The sequence below is a fragment of the Sarcophilus harrisii genome, chromosome 2, assembly GCF_902635505.1.
Source record: "Sarcophilus harrisii chromosome 2, mSarHar1.11, whole genome shotgun sequence".
In the NCBI taxonomy this organism is placed as follows: Eukaryota; Metazoa; Chordata; class Mammalia; order Dasyuromorphia; family Dasyuridae; genus Sarcophilus; species Sarcophilus harrisii.
Genome location: NC_045427.1, coordinates 83,138,189 through 83,160,939, shown reverse-complemented (window position 1 = coordinate 83,160,939; position 22,751 = coordinate 83,138,189). Strand labels below are relative to the sequence as shown.

The 22,751-nt window shown below is 36.6% G+C and overlaps 1 protein-coding gene across 2 annotated transcripts in view; it reads left to right on the top strand.

Moving 5' to 3' along the window:
- THADA (THADA armadillo repeat containing) overlaps positions 1-22,751 on the top strand; it is a 419,051-nt gene that overhangs the window by 220,516 nt on the left and 175,784 nt on the right. For both annotated transcript variants that reach the window (XM_031950412.1, XM_031950413.1), the window contains exon 29: positions 15,704-15,872. In XM_031950412.1, coding sequence (XP_031806272.1) covers positions 15,704-15,872 — 169 coding nt within the window. The remainder of the gene's footprint in view (positions 1-15,703; positions 15,873-22,751) is intronic.

Sequence of the window (22,751 nt, the reverse complement as noted above, 5' to 3'; positions counted from 1 at the left end):
ACACACACACACACACACATATACCCTTTATTAATAGCCATAGTGGACATAATAGCCAGAACAGAGACAAGGCGGCAGTTTTGCTACCTCAGAGCATGATTATGGACTCTATTCCTAGGGTCAGCAAGAAGAGGTTCTTATTGACTGTTTCCTCTATGACCAGACATATTTACCTTCTCCAAGAAGTTCAAGAGAACCTAGCTAACCATGGTGACAGATTGGGGTGGAGGGGGTCACCAAATGAACAAACATAAGACAATAAGTGACTTAATTAAGTGCTAATATGTGTCATAGACCACAAGTTCAACAGAATTTCAAAGAAGGGAAGATCAAAGGATCAGAAATTTATTTATTTATTTATAGTTTTGGATTTTTTGAGTATTTTTTATTTTATTGAATTTCACTTAACCATATTTTTTTCTAATTCAGTAGTATTTTATTTTTCCAATTACATGTAAAGATAGTTTTCAACATTCATTTTTGTAAGATTTTGAGTTCCATTTTTTTTTCTCTCCTGCTTACCTCCCTCTTCCTCAAGATAGCAATCAATCTGATACGGATTATACATGGACAATCATTTTAAACATATTTCCATATTAGTCACATTATGAAAGAAAAATCAGGACAAAAGAGGAAAATAACGAGAAAAAATAAAAGAAAAAGATGAAAATAATATACTTCAGAGGGTCAGAAATTTAGATGTTCAGATCTTAGAGGTCACTGAATTCAGTCACCACTTTTTATAGTGGATAAAACTGAGGTTTTTAAGTTAAGTGACTTGAGCACACTGGTTGCTATCAAGGGTGGGACTTGAACTCCAGTTTCTCAATCAGGTGTATCATGAGATTGTTCTCCAATGAGTGGCAAAACTGGAAGTCAAGTATTTCATGAATTATTTCAGATCTGTAGTGCAGACTCAAGGCTCAAATAGAAACAATGGCTACTAATCTATACATAAGGTACACTAGGGCCCCTTATCGACCTAGTTTTAAAATGCAATGTTATCTGTGTTTTATTGTATTTTAATTTATTTTGTTAAGTATTTCCCAATTACATTTTAATCTAATTTGAGCAACATTTGAGGAAGTGTCACAGGTGAGTGACCCCTCTGTTATAGAAGGCCTTGAAGGAAGAGGAAGATTTCGAGAGGCAAGGAGAGTATAGTAGCCATTCCAAAAAAGGATGCCAATATGAGAAGACATGGAGGGATAAAGAGCATTACAATATTCAAATTCCATTGAATAAACCTACCTTTCTGAGGTAGAAAAGATTGTATATATATATATATATATATATATATATATATGAATGTGTATATCCAAATAAATGTATGCATATAAAGATATAGATATATATATATACATATACATATATACATTCTAATAAATATGTATATTTCTGTGCATATATATACATATATATACACACATATGTGGGAAATACTGTTTGATAGTTATTGTATGAGTATAGTTTTGTATGAGCAGTTACGAAGGACCAGGCCAAGGAGTTTTTGGTGATGTGGGTACTAGTGAGCCAATGTAGTTTCTTGAAAAGAATGCTGTAAATGATCGTGTTTCCTCTATAACAATCTATGTTAAATGCATTTTGTAGTGAAATGTGCACATATTATAGAGAGCATTTTAAATGAAAAAATGACACATAGCCTTGAAGAAAAAATGAATTTCTGCTGATACTTCTGTGGAGTTTCTTTTGCTGACCACCATGTCACTTATTTATAAACTGAAAAACCAACCACCATAAACACTGAGCATGCACTTCAAAGATTTGCTACATAAATTTCAACAGTGACTAAATCATTTTGAGAAATTGTCCCTTGGGCAGTGCCCATCACCATGAGTAGATCTACCATATTCAGGGCTGGTTAATCTGTGGCAGCCACTCTCCAGATGGGGGAAAAGGGAGAACCTTTTGGAATCAGGCCCATTTTCGGTGTCTCTGAAAATCCAGTCATCACTGTTGATTTGTCTTACTTGTTCCTAGGTCTTACTGGGAACCAAAACCAAAATCGTTGAATTTTGCAATTGTTAGGAATGCTCTTGCCTTTTCACTTGATCTACATAAACAAGAACTGAATTCTCAGTTAACAACCTGCAAAAAAGCTTATGCGAATCCTGGAGCCCAGCCTGGAGAGCCCAGCTGTTGCCTGATGTAGCCAGTCCGCTGCCTTGTGTTTATAGAGTGTCAGAGAGAAAATCCCCCAGATTAATTGGGAGTTGTGGGGTGGGTGGGAACATTACACTGAAAGTCAAAAATTAAATCTTACTTCTAAATTATTTTCATTGCAGGTCTTGTTATTTATTTTTAACTTTTTTAGTAGTATTGTTTCACTCTAAATAAAGACCAATATTGATGATTCTCATTACATCTTCAGGGCTTCGGATTCCCTTAGGTTTCAGTTTCTGCAAAAGTCTTTTCCATATTTATTCCAAAGAGACTTGAGGAAGAATTGCTGCTAAAGTGATACCACATTTCAGCAGCCCTGGAGTAATAGTTGCTTTTCCCCTCCCCCCCTCCCCCGGCTACTTCTATACAATGTCAAAATAAATTTTTTTTAAAAATCAGTGACTCACCTGGGGGGTTTTGTTTAAGCTTAGGCAAAACATGATCAACTTTTCATTCAGATATTTTGACATTCTCTAGATCAGTGTTTCTCAACTATAGACCCACAAACTAATGGCAGCCTGTCACATGTCTTTAGCAGTCTGGATAAGTTTTACCATCAAAGGTCTTGACTTAAAGCTATAGATTTTCTGTCCCACCTGCTCTTAGACAAAGATCAACTATGAGACCTGCCATAGGAAGGAGCCTTGTGTTGCAAACTAAGGTTTCATGTGCTAGGGAAAACTGCAATCTGAATATTCTTGTTTTTTTTTTAATTTTTTTTATTGTTATCCCCATTTTATTGATAAGGAAAATGAATCTAAGAGAAATTAAATGGCAAGACTCACATAAACGTCTAAGGCAGGATTTGAATTCAGGTCTTCCTGAATTCATGTCCAGTGTTCAAATCCACTGTGCCACCTAGATGCCCTAATTATTAGACACAGTGAGCATTTTTTACCATGAATGTTCCTGTTTGTAGACAGAATGCATAGAAGCATCATTTCAGCTGTACAAGCACCAGCAGTCCCTTTCCAGAGGCATGGAGTGCTAACATGAGAGATCAAGGGAAGGAAGCATTCAGATCAAAATCCTGATTTGTTTGTAAGAATCCACAATTTGAACAGTAGGGAATAAAGACACAGACTGGGCTAGATAGCATCATCTGTCAACAAACAAAACTTTTGAAGTGCTTACTATGTGCTAGGTACTGTGCAAGTTCTAGAGATACAAAACAGGGGGAAAATGCAGTCCTCCAACCTCAGGAAGCTTGCCTTTTAATCGAGGAAGCTACATAAAAATACCTGTGTATATACAACTGTGAATGACAGAGTTATTCTGAGTATTATAAAGATTCAAATCAACTACAAAGAAAGATGCCATCCACCTCCAGAAAAAGAACTGATAAATAAAAATGTGCATAATATGGTTTCATATATACACACACATATATCTATATCTATCTATTTAGCGCTCTAGAGAGAGAGAGAGAGAGAGAGAGAGAGAGAAAGAGTATATGTAAATGGTGGTCTTCTCTAATGTGAGAAAGGGAGGAAGAATTTAAAATGTAGGGGACAAATTAATTAAACAAAAAAAACCAGTTATGTAATTCAAGATATAAACAAGGTAAATGAGAGATAACTTCAGAGGAAAACACTAGCAGTGGGGACAAGGATAGAAAGGAAAGCCTCTTGGAGAAGGTGGGCTTAGAGGTGAACCTTGCAGGAAGCTAAGGAAGGCAAGACTTGGGGAGACAGACAGTGAAAGGCTGGAGTCACAAATTGGATTGTTACATAAGGAAAAGCAGACCAGTGTCATTGGATCATACCTGTATGAAGAGCTGTCAAGTGTGAAAAGACTGGAAAAGTAGAAAGGGCACAGATGGTGAAGAGCCAAAAATAAAAAAAAGAAAGAAACACAATCTAATATTTGATCATGGAGAATGGGGGGATCACATGCTCAGACTTGCACTTCAGGAAGATCATTTTGAGCAAATTGGATTTAAAGTATCAGCCTCACTGTCCCATCTAGAGTCATTAAAGTTCAGTTGACAACTGTCAATAGCCTGGGATGACTGTGAATGAGAAGCTGAGAATAACAATAACGATGCAAGTCTCAGAGACCAGAAGAAAAAAAAAATAGGAAATTCTGAAATAAGTTGGGTTTGCTTTTAGGGAGAACATAAGACAATTTTTTAGATCCAGGGTTCCGATAGGCATATAAGTGTATTTTTATGCTTACTTGTTGAAATTTATTCTACCTTTGCTTTCTCTCAGTGGGTTTCAGCTCAGCACCCAATGCTGTTGGGTACATTAAATATATTGGAGACATTTATCTGTGAGCAGAGTAACCTCTCCAAAATTTTTTAAACCACTTCTTTTCATTTTTTCCTCTTCCTTTTCCCTGTGTCTTAGAGACCTGTTTGCTTCCCTGGCTTCTGATCCTGTTAGTAAAACTAAGGATCATTTAAGAATGCTCATTTTTTCACGCCAGAAAATGGAAGGAAGAGAGATCTTTAATAAACTCTATGCTCGTACACAGTTAATGAGGCTGCCTGGTTTTCTTCACAAATTACCTGACTGCCGGCATCCTTCCATCAGGAACTGCTAATTAGACTACCACACAACAGATCTATTAAGGGCTGCTACTTTTTTCACCTAGGAATCTTTGACAGTGATAACTAATAGAGGACCTTCTGGGCCAAAACTCATTAAGTAAGCACACAATTTTACTTGTGTAAAAGAGGTATTTTGCAGTCTGTCAAGGACCTGTAATCTCTTGGATTTCCAGAGGGGAAATTTCTAACTCAATACAAACATAAAGTTGTCCAAAATTATATGAGAAGAGAATCCTGATTTTTTTTATTGTAGTAAGTTTATTTATTTTTAAATATACATTGCTTTATGAATTATGTTGGAAGAGAAAAATCAGAGCAAAAGAAAAAAACCATGGGAGAGATTTTTAAAAAAAAATAGAAAAAAGAAATGAATATAGCATGTGCTGATTTATATTCAGTCTCCTTAGATCTTTTTCTGTATGCAAATGGCATTTTCTGTCCAATGTCTATTGGTATTGCTTTGGATCACTGACTACTGAGTAGAACCAAGTTTTTCATAGTTGGTCATTGCACATTCTTGCTGTTATTGTGTCCATTGTATTCCTGGTTCTGCTTGTTTCACAGCATCAGTTCATGTAAATCTTTCCAGGCCTTCCTAAAATCAGCTTGTTCATCATTTTTTATAGAACAATAAAATTCCATTACCTTCATGTATCACAGCTCATTCAGCCATTCCCCAATTATTGGGCATCTGCCCCTTTTCCAGTGAGAATAGAAATCTTAACTGTAAGCCTAATGATAGTTATTTCTGAGAAGAATTGAGAATCGAACTGCATTACGTCTCCTGAGCATTGCTTTGAGGCCATTTGGAATTCCAGACTCCTAGTAGAGACAGACATTAATATAGACACTTCTGCTTCCTTCTTTGCCTTCCAGGAGAGCATCCTTCTGCCATCCATTACTACACAGAGGAGGGCAGAGCCATGATGTTCCCTCCTGCTCCATCCACCAGAAGAGACCCAAATCAAAAAGAGCAGAGGTCCTAATGGTACCCTGGATTGAATGAAGGGTTTAGAATGAGGAAGATCTGAGTTCAAATCCAGCCTCAGAAACTTCCTAGCTCCGTGACCCCAGACAAGTCTTGTAATATCTTTCTGCCTTACTTTTCCTCATCTGCAAAATGGTGATAATAATAGGAGCTACTTCCCAAGGTGGTAGTTGTGAGGATCAAATGAGAAAGTATTTGTGAGGTATTTAACACAGTGCCTGACACATAGGAGGCACTTAATAAATACTTGTTCTTTTCTCTCTTTCACTGTGTGTCAGGTAGAGTATGTTGAAGAAAGGTGACTTCAGAAGGTGCATCCACTTTCAGTCAAATTGAATCATGTACTACTAGGATCGGCGTCAATTTTATATTTTTTACATTTCAGACTTTATAAGACCTGAAAGTCCCTGTTCTAGGAGACAAATTAGATTTAAATCAAGCAAGGATTGCCCTGGTGATAAACAGAGAGCCTCTTTCCTATATGCTGTCAGCATGGAACATTGGGGCCCATTCTAGCTGGAGCTCAGTGGGGAAAAAGGGAAGTCATTATATCCCCAGGCTCATTTCAAACATCTGGGTGTTAGCTTTTAATGACAATGTTGCCAAGAATAGCCGAGCATTCAAGCTTCTATATCACTGTCTGAGTTATGGATTTATGAATTTCTACCAGTCTGTAATATATAAGTCCTATGAGTTAAGAAAGCCTGGTCCTAAAGCATCTGACTTTTAATGGAGTACATTTCTTTAAAAATAAATACAAGGAGGGCAGCTAGTTGGTGCAGTGGATAGAGCACGAGCCCTGAAGTCAGGAGGATCTGAGTTCAAATGCAGCCTCAGACACTTAGCACTTCCTGGCTGTGTGGCCCTGGGCAAGTCACTTAACCCCAATTGCCTCAGCAAAAAAAAAAAAAAGAAAGAAGGAAGGAAAAGAAATACAAGGTATTTTGCTTTTCCAAGCATGTGGCCTAATTTAATTTCCTTCTATCAAACTCTGAAGGAAGCTAATGAAAGGTAACCATCTTCTCCCAATTTGTGATTTTGTCCACTTCTACTTACAACTGGCCACAATAAGCTTAATGTGTGTAGGAATCTCCAAATTAGTTTATCAATAAACACTTATTAAGCAGTTACTTTGTGCAAGATACTGTTCAAGGTGGTAAGGACTGAAAGACAGTGGATGAAACAGTCCCTGTTTATAAAGAGAATAAGCCTACAAAAATAATTGCAACAACAAATAATAGTTACAAGGCTCTTAGGGAGAGAGACACTGGCACTGAGAATTGGGGGCAAGGAGCCTAGTGGTACTTGAGATATGTTGGGAGAAGAGAGGAATTTTGGAAGGCAGAAGTGAGGAAGGAATACATTCAGAGCTTGGGATGACCAAGGCAAAGGCCCAGGGATAGAAGATGGAGTGTCATATGGGCAGGATGAATTTTGAATGGACTGTGGATTTGGGGAGGAGAAGTAATATATAATGAGATGTGGGAGTCAGGCTGTAAAGAACTTTGTAGCTAGCATTGATATGCCTCTTTTAGCACTTCATATGTTGTCACTTGACCCTCACAACAATATAGGAAGGTGTGTGTTATTATTATCCCCATTTTATAGATGTTGAAACTGAGGTTGAGAGAGGTTGCCTTGCCAACGGTCACATAGCTAGTAAATGTCTACAGTAGGATTCAACCAGATCTTCTTTACATTGAATTCCATGCTGTGTACATACATACATACATACATACACATATGTATACATATATATATACATACATACATATATAAATGTGTGTATGTAGATGTGTCTATATATATCTCTGTTTAAGGAAAATCACTTTGGCAGGTAATGAATTGGAAGAGAGAGAGATGGAGGCTGTTGCAGTAGGCAAAGTGAAAGGCAATAATACCCAGACAATGGACATGTCTGTGTGAGTAGAAAAGAAGGGATGGATACAAGAAATGCAGAGATAGAACCAAATGTTGGCAAGTGGTTGGATGTGTGCAGGGAGGGACAGAGAGGAGGAAGACTGACCTCAGGGCTGCAAACCAGGCTGACAAGAGGAATGGCAGCTCTTTGAGAGATTTCAGGAAATTTCAGGAGAGAGATCTAAATTTGGGTGGTTTTTGATGATTGCTGCTTTGGATGAGTTGGAGATGTCTATGGGTCACCCATCCAAAATGTCCAATAGGCAATTGGTGAAACTCTGAGGGAGATTAAGGCAGAGAATATTGGTCTAGGAGTTATCACCCAATGACCTCATGGAGCTGATGAAGTTTCCAAGAAAAGGAATAGAGCGAGAACAGAAGGGGATCCAGGACAGAGGCTTGGGGATATACCCATAGTTAGTGAGTGTGACAGGGATGATGAATAAGCAAAGGAAACCAAAAAGAAATGGCCATACAGACAGTATTTGGGAAGAGAGATCCCCACTAGAAAAACCCTTCAATGGCAGAATACCGTGGAGGAGAAAGTGGTCAACAGTCTCAGAATTCAGGAGAGAGATCAAGAAATATGAAGCCTAAGGAAAAAAAAGAAAACAATAACCCTAAAATTTGTAGAGATAATTGGTTTGGGGGCGGGGGGGGGGGGAAGAGAGAGGTTTGATTGCTTCCTGTTTTTATTTACTTCAGCTAAAGATGTCACTGGGAGAAAATGAAGATTTTCCAAAGTCATATTACTGTTCATTGGTGGCTCATAAGTAATAACCTTGTTAACTTAGGGGCAAAAAGAGTAATTCAGGCTCTTCATCAGCTCTCTGGATTTTTATGTGAAAGAGTTATACTTTTTTAGTCTTTGGATATTCTGCAGTGGCTTTATTTATTTATTTTTTTTATTAAAGCAAATTCTCGAGGATATCAATATTAGTTTGATTTACACACACACACACACACACACACACACACACACACACACACACTCCACCTTATGGCTTTTGCTGAGCTCCCTGAAGAAATGCCACTTGTTTCTGAATGTTTCACCCACAAAGAATATTGGTATTTTATTTATAACTATGCAAATCGAGAAACATTGGGTTTTTTTTTTTTTTTTTTTTTTAGCATACCAGCTGCCTAACCCCAAGCCTCCAAAAAAACAAGGGTGTAAGAAAAATCAGACTTCAAAAATCCTGAACCCAGAGCCCTTCCAAGAAATCTGTCTGAATAAAGAAATATGTGAGAGGTAGAGAAGGCAGTATTAAATGTAGCTTTTAACACAAGTGATCTGGATTGCTGGGCAAGTGGCAAGTAGCTTTGTGGTTCAGCTGGTGGATTCTTTGATGGTGAATTCAAAGGTGGTTTCAATCACAAGGGCTATGGGTCTAGCATCTCTGACAACCACCAAAGTCCATGTAAAAAATGCACTTGAAGGAGATAGGTGAAATAAAATTTATAGTAAAAACATTGAATTGTTAGGATGGGCACATGAATACTGCTTCTTTCAAATTCAAGCAGAAACATTAGTTTAAATAGTTTGTATCTATACATCTCTGTCTTTCTCTACTTCTACTTAGACTTTTTTTTACCCAAAGGCAAGTTTTGAAACTTGGTATGCTAGGTGACAGAAAAGGAATTCCTTAGTGGAATAACACTTGAATCCATGGAAATTAGCCCTGATCCCCATGCATGAAGAGTGAAGGAGGCCCAAGGGCAGGAGGCCTCATGAAAAGAAATCTGATCTCTTCTTCCCTTCCTTTTTTGTTCTTTTTTCATAGGAGCAGGTATTTGTGCAGACAGCTCTTGAGTGAGTAGACTGCAAGGAAGGTTGTATAAGCTTAGCCTGCTGAGATGGTGAACAGTAGTGAATAAACAAGAAGGCTTTGCATGAACATGTGTGTGAAGCTTTTAAATTTTTCAAAGGTCTAGCACTGTACCTTCTAACTGCTTATTGAATTGAAGGGTAATCAATAGAGAGGCCTGGAATGGCAATGAGATGACATTCCCATGGCACTTTGCCCTGGTTATATTAGACCCAACAACAACATTTTTATATAGGTTTTTAAGATTTTCAAAGCATTTTACAAATATTTTTAATTTTATTTTTATAATTAGAATTATTTGTTGTATATAATTATAATTATCAAATAAAAATATTATATATGTGATACATTCTGAATATTTTATTATTTGTTTTATCTTTCCAATAACCCTGAAAGATAGACCCATTATTATTTCCATTTTATAGATGAGGAAACTGAGGCAGAAAGGGGTTCAGTGACTTGCCCAGGCTAGGAGTTAGTAAGCAACTGGATACAAATTAGTCTTCCTGACTCTAGGATCAACATTGTGTTCTTTTATACCAGGTGGCACATTTTAAAAAGGTCATAGTTAGGCCAGATAAACTATCTAAAGGAAGTAGAACAGAACAATGGAAACTTTGACATCGTGCCATGTGAGAATCATAGGAAGGAGCCGGGGGGAGGAGGGGGGTAAACAAGAAAATTTAAGGAGAATATGATGGTTGTCTCTAAGGGCTGTCATGTGGTAAAGGATTTATACATATTATGTACAAATTGTATAAATATATTTGTACATATAAACATATGTATAATTATATTCTATGCTCTTGACCTGGGGTAAAAATTAAATCTAATTTCTGTTTGAAGTAAGGAAGAAATTTCTAATAATTCAAGCTCTCCAAAAGTGAATGGGACTTTGAGAGTTTGAAGTGCTTTCCAGAACTCTAGTCATCCTCAAACAAAGGCTGTACGACTAGTTTTTAGGAATGTTTGTAGGAGAGTTCTTGGTCAGGTATGTAACAAAGTGAACGCTGAAGTCCTTCTTAATTTGCAGGGTCTTGATTCTGTGTTCAATTTAGAATATGAATGATTTTATATTTCTTAAGGACTCCAACTTACACGAAGAGAATAATTTAATGGATCTGGCCTTGTATTTGATTTTTTTGGGAGTGTGGGGTGGGGTGGTATTAGCTGTTGAAATGTTTATGACCTAGAAATGTTTTTTGACCTGATAAGTCTATTTCCTTTCATATTGGATATAACTTATCCTTCCCTTTAAACAGTTTTCAGAAGAAAGAAGTTTGAGATTTCATTTCATATTTGCCTTATAACAAATGTTATTTTATTACCTCCATTACCTTTAAAAAAAAAAAAAAAAGACCTCCTTTCTCTTTAGGGAATAATTGCATTACTTTTGGAAGAGGTTATGTTTTGTTTTTTAACCTGGTTGTGTGCATTTGGAAAGTACCCTAGTGCAAGGGTATCTGGAAGCAGAAAATGTTGGCCCCTTTCCCACTTTCCATTCTTTCTCCTGTATGGATGCCAGATTCCTTTGGGAAATCATCATTTGTAAAAGGTCATGAGCAGAATGAAGGGCATTCTTCAGTATACAGTTACTGCTAATTGGAAACTAAACATCTGTAACGATGTCAGAGTTATTTGTATTTGAAAAGAAACATTTATATACAAGAGCCCCTTGGTTAACATAAAACACACTCTAGTACAAAGTGGTCTGGGGAGTGGGGGTGGGACAGGGAAGCTTCAGACAAATGACTTTATGCTGTGCTAAGGTTATTGTATAATTAAATCAAAGCATTTTCTTTTCTCTGTGAAAATGAAATTGTTTCTCATGGGGCTCAAACAAACATCTTATTGCTTCTTGCCAACTAAAGACTAAAACGTTTGCCCACTTTTGAAAGAAAAGAATGAAATGTGAGAAAAATACATGACCATTAAGAAATCCCTTATGTTCCACCATACTCAGCCTTCAGGGTGAGCTCTATCCCCTACACTGAGTGCAGAAGGAAACTTAATGGCTCCATGTAAAATTTAGATGGTGCAGCAAACTTTAGTTTCACTTCAATTTATATTAAGTTTGTCTGTCCCCAAGGCACCCCAGTCTTAAGATAGACCAAGTGCTGGAGTTTTCTTGTGAGAAGTTGACTTCTCCACTGTATATTTTCACATCAACCATCAACTTTCCAGGTAGAACTTCCCATGTCTTTCCATTTTCTTTCTTATATTTATGTGACTCTTGATGACACCATTGGGATCAAGGGAGAGGATGGGCTCATGTTAACCAAATTTGTTTTTCCTGCTCTACCCATATGTTGTCTATGGTCCTGTCAATTCATCTCTAAGTAACCAAAAGAACGTGCAGATCAGCCTAGAAGAGGTAGCCTCTGTAGGATCATAGGCTGACAGGATTATAGATTTGGAGCCAGAAGAGATCTTGGAAATCATCGAGCCTCACACTGTCATTTAATAAATGATTATTAAATTTATTAAAATGAGGAATCTGGTAGATGGGCTGTAGAGGCCAGGAGGGAGCAAGTGCTACCAGCAACTTGGAGGGGTGTGTTTCATATGTGCTGGAGATAACTTCAGCTGGCCTCTAGTAGAAGGGAGAAACAGGTTAAAAAAATATTCCCTAATAATCCTGTGTCCACAAAGCTGTTATTTGGTCAGCTAAGTGGTGCAGTGGATAGAGCACTAGGCCCAGAGTCAGGAAGACTCATCTCCCTGAGTTCAAATCTGGCCTTAGACACTTTCTAGTTTGTGACTTTGGGCAAGTCACTTCACCCTGTCTGCCTCAGTTTCCTCATTTGTAAAAGAGCAAGAGAAGAAAATACCAAACTATTCCATTATCTTTGCCAAGAAAACCTCAAATGAGGTCTCACAGACATGACTGTGTTGAGTGATTACTTTTGAAGTGAAGAAAGGAGATGGTAGAACCTCCTCTCAGTGGGGCGGGGCAACTCTAGTGTGGAGCTGCTTTCCTGTGGTCCAGTATAGCTGCTCTTTTCTTACTCCTCAAACCTGGCTCTCCATCTTCCATCTCATTGTGTTTGTCCTGACTGTCTCCGTGCCCAGGGTGCCTTCCTCTTCCATCTCTACTTTATAGAATCCCTCCCTTCCAGACACTCCAGCCTAAGTATCCCCTTCTACACAAAGCCTAGTGGTCTTCTCACTGCTGAAGCCCTTATATTTAATCCTGTGCTCATATTACCAAGGTAGGACAACGTTTATGTTAGCTTGTGTTTATCTTGCATTTATTCTGCACAAATGTACACATTATCTTCCCTATTATAATGCAGAAGTCTTGAGAACAGAGAGTTTAATTTTGTGTTTTTATAAAACCCAGCACCTGCAGCAGGGTGTGAGTCTTGGTGACTGATTGGATGCTTTCTTTTCTGTCTCAACCATGATTCTCTTTTCCTTTGCATTTGACTAAAAATTGTGTAATGAGAATGTTGCATGAGAGGATTCTGATGGCACAATAGATCGAACACTGGGCCTGGACCAGGAATACCTGAATTCAAATCCAGCCTTAGATATTTACTAAGTAAAGTATGCTGGACATGTCAGTTAGACTTTCTTTGCTTTAGTTATAAAATAAGGATAATAATAGCAATTCACAGGGTTATTATTGCCTGGTATATAGTAAGTACCATTGAAATGGTCATTCCCTTCCCTTCCCTCTTTCTTCCAGATCCAGGAATATACTGCCCCTCTGGGGAGTGATCTTTGATGAGTTTGAATGAGAAACCACAATCCCAACCATCTGAAATCATCATTTTCCTCCCCAGACATTTCAAAGATATTTTTTAACAAGGCCTAGAAACCTCAGGTTCAGGTAGTAAAATGCAAGGACCTGACAGATCAATTTTGAAAACTTCAAGCTGTGAGATCCCCTCTTCTCCATTGTCTTCCCCAATATTTGCAATTCTTTTAGTCTGTTGGCTCCAAAATGATCTTTTATGAATTTTGTCATGGCTTTTTGTTCCTCAGACTTGTAACATTGTTGTAACACTGAATTCTTCCTTCAAGTAATATTCTATTTGTGATGATTCTCTGGTACATAATTATGACTATGATTTCTTAAAGTTGGAGTATTCTCAAGATTCCCTTTGGGCATCTGTCTTTTTGTTCACATTCATTATTTGTAAAGATGCTGGGGATACTTGTTCATAATTTTATAGTTCATTCCTTTAACAAGAATATAAGAAATGCCTAGTATATCCCAGGATCTGAAGTTGTAAAGACAAAGGAAAAGACAACAAAGACAAAGTGGGCCCTACCCTCAAGGAACTTATATTCTGCCACATTCACTTTCTTTTTTTTTTTTTTTAATTGTAGTAAGTTTATTTTTAATACATATTGCTTTATGAATCGTGTTGGGAGAGAAAAATCAGGGCAAAAGAGAAAAACCATGGGAGAGAGAATAAAACAGAAAAAAGAAGTGAACATAAAATGTATTGATTTACAACACATCTCCTTAATTCTTCTTTTTCTGGATGTAGATATGTATTTATGTATTTTCTGTCTAAAGTCTATTGGGATTACTTCAGATCACTGAACTACTGAGAAGAATCAAGTCTTTCACCGTTGATCATTGCACATTCTTGCTGTTATTGTGCACAATGTATTCCTGGTTCTGCTTCTTTCATTCAGCATCAGTTCATGTAAATCCTTCCAGGCCTTTTTATAATCAGCTTATTCATTATTTATTATAGAATAATATTCCATTACCATCATGTACCATAGCTTGTTCAGCCATTCCCCAATTGATGGGTATTCAGTCATTTTCCAGTTATTTACTACAAACATTTTTGCACATGTGGGGTCCTTTTCCCTCTTTTATGATTTCCTTGGGAGACAGACCCAGTAATGGCACTGTTGGGTCAAAGGATATGTACAATTTTATAGCCCTTGGGGCATAGTGTGTTCACTTTCATAGGTCACTTATTCCTAGAATGCTTGGGTGTGGGTCTACTCAGAGGCACAGAGGATGGACAAAATAGCCTCAAATCCACTTCATCACTCTGATACTCCCCCCCTAAGCTGTATAGATATGGATGTTGTTCCCTACCCTTTTACCTGTCACCAGTTTTGTACTTTCTCCTTGGGTATACACCACATAATTTGTTGTTAGGCCAAAAAACTGTAAATAGCTCATTATTGCCTACTAAATGGATGGTCAGATTCTTTAGTCCTGCATTCAAGGCCTTTTACTTTATCTGGCCCCCTCTTTATCTTTTCTGATTGGTGTGCTCAGCTGGCCTTCAAACCTCCCTTGTGTTTGACTGCCTCAGTGATATCACTCACCCCATTTCCAATCCTGGGGACAATTTCCCTGTTCTTCCCTTCCCCTCTGAATTCCATACTCTTTTTAATTCCTACCGGTCTTTCGTGACCCAAACTAATAGGCCTACTTTCTCCATGAATCCTTTCCTGATCAACTCACAGCAATCTTTCTCTCCTCTGGACCATGATCTAAACCCTTTGGTTTAGTTTGGGCTTTCCTTGGGAGTATTTTTGGCATGTCTCTGATCTATACCATTTATTTGGTTTTTATAATTTTTTTAAATTCATACTTTATTCAATTCCTTTTGCTTGTGTGTATTTCTTGTCTCCAGTCTTGCCACTTTGTTCACATTCTATATTTACTGTATCTCCCTATGGTGCCTTGTGTATACTAGCTGATTAATTAATATTTGTCTTAGTATTAGAATTGCAGTTTACTACAGTGTGCAACCACATAAGCTATTTGTTCATAATCTTTATTCTTTTTCTCTTTTGATAATAGTAAGACATATCTTAGGACCACAGATTTAGAATGAATTAGACCTGATGGACCATTAAATACAGCCCTTTTATTTTTATAGATGAGGAAACAGTCCTAGAAATGTTCAGTGACTTCACATACATATTAAATGGTGCAGTCAAGATTCAACATCAAATCCAGTGCATTTTCCACAGTCCCAAACTACTTTAATTCACATTAAAGTCCCCAAACTACTTTAATTCACATACAGAGTCCTCCATACTAGTCATAGATATGAAAATGACACTTTTCACCAAGTGCCAGGACAATAGTAGGTATGGGTACCAAGCAGATGCTGCCCTAGCCCTGGGCATGGCCAGCCCAATCCCAAATGAAGCTAAGGACACAGACACATACATCATGGGTGTGCAGTGGCTGTGGAGATAATTGATGAATAACAGGACATTTTCCTTCCTTTTTAGGTGTGGTCATTCTGCTGTCTACCGTTCTAGAGAAATGGCGGCACGGGCCTTGGTACCATTTGTCATGATTGACCAGATCCCAGATACCATTCAATCTCTGTTGTCCGAACTACCCAACTGTACAGACCTGTGTATCCGGCAGAACCACATTCATGGGATCCTTTTGCAAGTAAGTAATAAGATACCTTGACCCCATCATATCTTATTTCTAGAACTGTCATGGAGTAGGCTGAGCCAAAATACATCCACCTTCCTTATTTCTCCAGTAAAATGTATGTACAGTTTATCCTATTTCAGCCACTGAACTATTAAATGTTTTTTATTATCAATATTATTATTAACTATTGGGGATAAATAAAGGAAATATTCTTATTGAAAAACAGCAGATTTATGTACTGCTCAGATCAGAAAGGCCAACAAAAATAGATCCTTGTTATCAGGAAGTAATTCTTCTCCTTTCCTTACAAAAGTCTGGATGCCTTATTCCACATCTCAGGAAAGACGTAATGGTTATTGGCAAAAACCCAAAGATAGGCAGCTGGAATGGTCTTCTTTATAGAGGGGATGTTATGTGGGTATAGACTAAAAAGACTATACAAAGAAGCTGATAGGAGACTCATCAAAATCTACAAGGACATGAAGGAGCAGAGAGCACAAATGAGAATCTGTTAGAGCCGGATGGCCCATTAAATGAAGTATGATCCCTTCTCTTCAGAGATGAATCTCTCCACGAAGAGGTGGAATCTCTCTATTGTCACATTAGTCAAAACACAGAATGTTAGATAAAGGGATGCTCAAGTAAGATAAGTTTAGGATAAAATAAGAAAACTCTTGTTATCATCAGAGGATGGGAGAAGTTGAAAATACGGATTCAAAACCGTTTAGATCAGTTAATGAATGATAGATCCATAGTGAATTACTAGGGAAAATAAGTTGTTTAGAGTACATTTCCAGATTTCACTGTTGACTCATCAGATCAATTGCTCATCAGTATTCTAATCAAAAATAAATTCCAAATTGTAGAGGTAATTGGATGACTTTTCTTCTGTTCTTAAGCTGTGAAAGAGAAACTTTTGGCTTCATGAAGATACCTTGTGATTATCAAACTGGATGCATTTCTCTGCTTTTTTTCTTTTGTCTCACATGAGCCAAGTCAATCTCCTTCTCATCTCTCTTGTTCTAATTTTCATTTCTTATACTATTTAGTGATCTGGAACATGATTTCATATACCATTTATGGCTTATTATTTTTAATTTGTCATTTTCATATAATTATTTCATTAACTTTGACCACTTATTTTTTTGAGAATGGTTCTTGGTGTCAGGCATTTTTGACATTTCTTCTTGTTAGGAGATCCTGTCAGATTATAAATGTGTATTCCAATTATAACACATTTTAATTTATTGAACTCATCACTAAACAAATTCTCTTCTTACCATCATAGAGGCATGTTTGTAGAGCATCCTATGAGATGAAAATTTGGCCCAAGGAATTTCAACTTCTTATACACATCTGGGAGAGTTTACCCTGAGGCAGTAAGCCATAATACACACAGATGTAAAAATCAAACTTGTATTCTCCTATTGCCCTCTTTATGGCATAAAAAAAAAAAAAGTCAGTCCATTTATGGTTTTTATTTACCAGTTCTAAGAGAATCAAATGGACCGTTAATGGACTTGACATAAACTGCATTATTCTTGCTTTTCCTGTAGGTTTGGGCTGAAGAGCCATAAGTGAGAAGAGTTGGCTGTCCACAATACCTTTGTATTCAACCACACTGTTGTAGTGGCTTTAACATTTCCCATCCCTCAGTTTGCTTTTTCCTGACACCTCATTGCTTAGGATGTGTTCTTAAATCAAAGAAGTTTGAGACTTGGAAGATGACCTATAGAGACTGGAATTTCTTTTAGTAATATAAATAAAAATAACTTTATAGTATACATACTAGAGTCCTTTCCTTTCCATCCATGCTTCCTAACTGTGTATTAGGTGAGTCTACAAGTGCCTTCTCTGTGATGGTTTTGTTGTTCAGTTGTTTTTTCAGTCATATCTGACTCTTTGTGACTCCTTTTGGGATTTCCTTGGCAAAAAATATAGGAACAGTTTGACACTTCCTTCTCCATATTATTTTACAGATGCAGAAACTGAGATAAATGGGATTTACACATTCCATATCTTATATGTGTGTGTTCACAGTATATGCACACACATTTGTCTGTCTATATAAGTATATAATGGTTTGCATATAGTTTCTCCCATTAGATTGTGAACTCCTTGAGGTCACAGTCTGTATTCACGTTTTTTTGTGTATATCTAGCAAAAATGCCTGCCCCTTTAATAACATTTAAAGAACGCTTGTTGGCTTGGTCTGTGTTATAACATAATCCTTCTGGTACTTCTGGTAATGAATTTAACTTGGTCACCATCAGAGAGTGTTCCTCTCAATGAGCCCACATTAAACAGAATTATATTTTATCCTTGGTTAGATTATGGTGATTGTCCATTGGCAAGTTTTTTCTCCTATGAATTTTAAGCAATTCTGTTTGTTCTTATTTCATTAATTCTTATTACTTCCCTCTTCTCATTCTGATTTTTCAGTGAAGTTATTGAGGGAGAGAAGGGAAGCAAAATTTAAAGGACCAACAACTCACTTTGTAACTCTTCCACCTCTTTCAAAGAGAAAATGAATCCTCATTAGTGCTGATTACAGAGAGGATCTTGAAATTGTAAAATATAGGGTAAAGAGCTATATTGATATGTACATACATACGTATACTCTGTATTAGCTGTGGACTTGGAAGACGGAGAAAGACTAAAAATCTAGTGTGGTCATAGGAAGTGAGAGCCAACTCTTTAAGTATTTAATCCCTTGAATGAAGAAATTTCTCTGCCTAGTTACTCAGTAGGAATCATGGGCACCTGTTACTCAGAATTCTGCCAGCATTCTGGAAACAGTCGACATTAGTGAGACATCATAGTTTATAAATCTGTCTCTGTGTTACACATGAATAAATCCCCATGATTTGATAAATGGGAAACACAAATGTGAAAACACTTTGAAAAGTTAAAAATAACTGAATACATGAGATAATTATTTTTATCATATTATTTTTATTTCCATAAATACTATTCTAGTGCCTCATCATGACATGAAGGTGACCTTGAGTACTTAAAAGGACTGTGCGAGAAGCACATAAGTGCTCACAGACTCTCTCACACTAAAAAAATCTTCCAGTTTGGAAATAAACTGTTTTTAGTTTAGTATAAGGGCATTAGTTCACTAGAGAGGATTGGAGGAAGGCAAGGAAATCTTGATGAGGAAGAGCCATGAATCCATGTCATATGAGAAACAGTTGACATATTTCACCATTTCATCTCATATTTCACCAAGAAAAGAGAAAAATCAGGAGTATATGGTGTCCAGTATTTGAAAATGGAATTAGCTTAAGAGTTAGTGGATTCATCCCTGTTGTAAGTTTTCAGACAAAAGTTTGATGTATACTTGTCATATTCATAATAATGGAATTTCCTATTGTATATGGTTTGAACTAAATTACTACTGAGATCCCTTCCAACTTCAAAAGTCTATGTTTCTGTAAATGCCTAATGTCTAGACTATGATAAACAGCTGGCTAAACAACCTAGAAAGTTGATCCATTACTATGTATAGCTTGGTCAGATAGTGAGTATGGATTGTGAGTGAGCAGGCCCCAAAATTCAAGAAAAAGAGAAAAGGTTGCCTTTGGGATATTGTTCAGTGTTTCACCTTGAGACACAGGCCCATCCTCTGTGGAACTGTTTTGCAATATTTCAATGGAATATCACAGTATCATCTCTTCTCACTCCAACTTACTCCATATCTAAGCATCTTTAATTCTTGCATCCTTATATAGCATAGATTCAAGGGACTTTATTATCTTGGTTGCCTTCTTGATTAGTCTCCAATATTCTTTTAAAACCAGTCACCCCAGAACTAGGAATACATTGTACAGAAAGCATCAAGAATGTGCAATGATCAATTATGAAAGGCTTGGTTCTTCTTAATAGATTAGTGATTCAAAGCAATCCCAGTAGACTATGCATAGACTGAAAGTGCCACATGCATCCAGAAAAAGAACTAAGGGCATTGAAGGTAAATCAACACATGCTATGTTCACTTCTTTTTTCTGTATTTTGATCTCTCCTCTAGTTTTTCCCTTTTGCTCTGATTTTTCTCTCCCAATATGATTCATAAAGCAATGTGTATTAAAAATAAATAAAATTATTACAATAAAAATAAATAAATAAAACCCATGGTACCCAGAACTGAACCTAATATTTGAGATGAGGTTTAACAAGAGCAGAATACAGTGATTATGAAGTTATCACTGTTAGTACAATCCTTATCCAAATTAGTTGACTAGAAAAATAAAATAAAATAATAGACAAGGGAAAATACTTTGGTGCTTACATATTCTGATGCCCCAAGAATTGTGGTCATTTTTTTTTTTTTTTGACCTGTTGTTGCTCTTTGAGAGGGAGTGATGAACTTGATTCAGAAAACATTTATTAAGCAAAGACTAGGTCCAAGATATTGTGATATGTACAGCAGATTCAATGATGAAAAATGGCATAGTCCCTGCCTGAAAGAAGGTAAGAATCTAAGCTTTGTGTAAGTTCTGTATGAGGCTTAATTCTATAGTCAACTCTAGAAAAAATTCGAGAAGGGATATTATTTGCTGAAGGAAGGAAAAAGAAGATTGGAAGAGATCTCATAAAGAAGGTAACACCTGAGCTCAGACTCAGATTTGAAGGAAGGAAAAGGGAAATGGCTAAGGTGCAATGAGAGTGCATCTGGGAGTGGGAAGTGGCTAATGTAAAAAGACGGAAAGGGAAGACAGCAGTATACTCCTTTCCCATGCAAAACTACCTTTGAAGTTAGTTAGAGCTCCACACCTGCAAAGACTAAGTTCAGCATGGAAAAGAACAGGAGTCTCACCAGGAGGGATATTCATAGCCAGCTATGTAAATAGAAAACTGTTAGTTTTTAAAGAGCAGGCAATCCTTTTCTAACCAGAATAACAAATTCTTTAACAGAACATTTTCTTGAATTTCACTTTTTGACTTCCATGAAAAACGTTTACACAAATAAATCAAACTCCAGAGTATTTCTAAAGTAGTACACCTTGAAAACAAGAAATGTGCTTATCTCTTTTAATTTTCTGGGAATATATAAAACAGACTCAAATTGTAGGACATACTGAAAAAAAAAAAACAACATGTGGGATTCATTTTTAAAACATTAAAAAAGAGTTTCATAATTGTGCTTTTGAAATTGAAGCAACACATTTTAGAAAAGGTGAGATTATGTAGTGAGTTCATGTGAGCTGGTGGTAAATAATGTACAATTTCAAAGAAAGACTCATTAAGTGCCATGGACATTACCTCATTTTACGACAACACTGGCAAGGTTATGATGCCTTTTAAGTAGAATTAGCAGTCTGTTTTTATTGCCAAAATTCTTCATGTTGTGGATTTATATTACTAGGTTACTTATTGCTCAGGAGGAAGGAATCATATTTGAATTCAAAAGAAGCATCTTGTATTGACTAAAGGTTTGCTAGCAATTGTAAGGAAAGACTCTTTCTGATTTTCTGATCCCTCTTCTTCACCCTCAGTTTGGTGTCTATTAGACACCTTAATGTGTGTGTGTGTGTGTGTGTGTGTGTGTGTATGTATGTATGTGTGTGTGTGGTATACATATATATATATGTGTTTGTATATATTTGTATATATGTGTAAACACTCATCTATATATGCATGCATATGTGTGTACACATATATATATACATTTATTTCTATACATCATCATATACACAGACATGAGTATATGTATGTGTATTTATGCACATTCAAAATACCTCACCTCTTCTCACTTCTGTCCTTTCTTTTTCATCAGATATATCCATTACCATGCCTTATCTCCAACAAAATTCTATTTCTTCATCTTATCATACCCTAGATAGGGATTTTTAACCTTGGATCTTTGAGCCATAAAAAAAAATATTAGGTGTCCCAAAAGTCTTGTGCAGTTTTAAGCTTTAATAGCTATTAAAGCTATTAATTAAGGCTATTAAACTGTACTAAGTTTAGTGGCTATTAAAATTTAAACTAATTTAAGACTTTAGGGACACCTTGTATTTTGATAACTGTAGTTCATTGTAAACAATTTCCATTGTAATCCTAGGTATTTTAATTTAGGCATTTAAAAATGTTTATCTGAGAAGAGACTTTATTGTATTTGTCAAAGGGATGGCACAAAAAATATTTTGTTTCTTAGATATAGATTTTGCCTCTGTTTTTTAGAGAAATAGTCTAAAAGTCTCATTGCTTTGGAAAAAGGAAGAGAGAGAGAGAGAGAGAGAGAGAAAGAGGGAGGGAGGGAGGGAAGAAGAAAGGAAGGAAGGAAGGAAGGAAGGAAGGAAGGAAGGAAGGAAGGAAGGAAGGAAAGAAAGGAAAAAAAAAAGAAAGAAAGAAAGAAAGAAAGAAAGAAAGAAAGAAGAAAAGAAAAGAAAAGAAAAGAAAAGAAAAGAAAAGAAAAGAAAAGAAAAGAAAAGAAAGAAAAAAAAGAGTTTGGCCACCAGTGGATTCTTTCAGCAATTCTTGTGACCCCCTTAAGAGAGCATTTCCCAGAGATCCAGCTTGTGGCAAAGTTCACAACAGACACACCTTCTGCCAGGCTCTGGGTAGCTGGTACCATTGACCATGAATCCAACTTAATTATTATAATTATATAATATAGATAATAATTATAGATAATAGAAAGATTCCAAGATACAACTTGGAATCAGAAACAAGATGAAGCAAACCAGAACCAAGAAGCACAGGTAGAGTTGGGCAAGGAAAAAGACGGGGTTTGAAGCCAGTTAATACCTTAGCAGTGTTGGCAAAGGGAATCACTGAAAAGGAGAACTTGAACTCAAGCCCACCTGGAGGATGTTAAGTTCTGTAGAGGAGGGCACAGAGTAAATGTATGGGACTCATGAAAGATGGAAAATAGATCCAGCT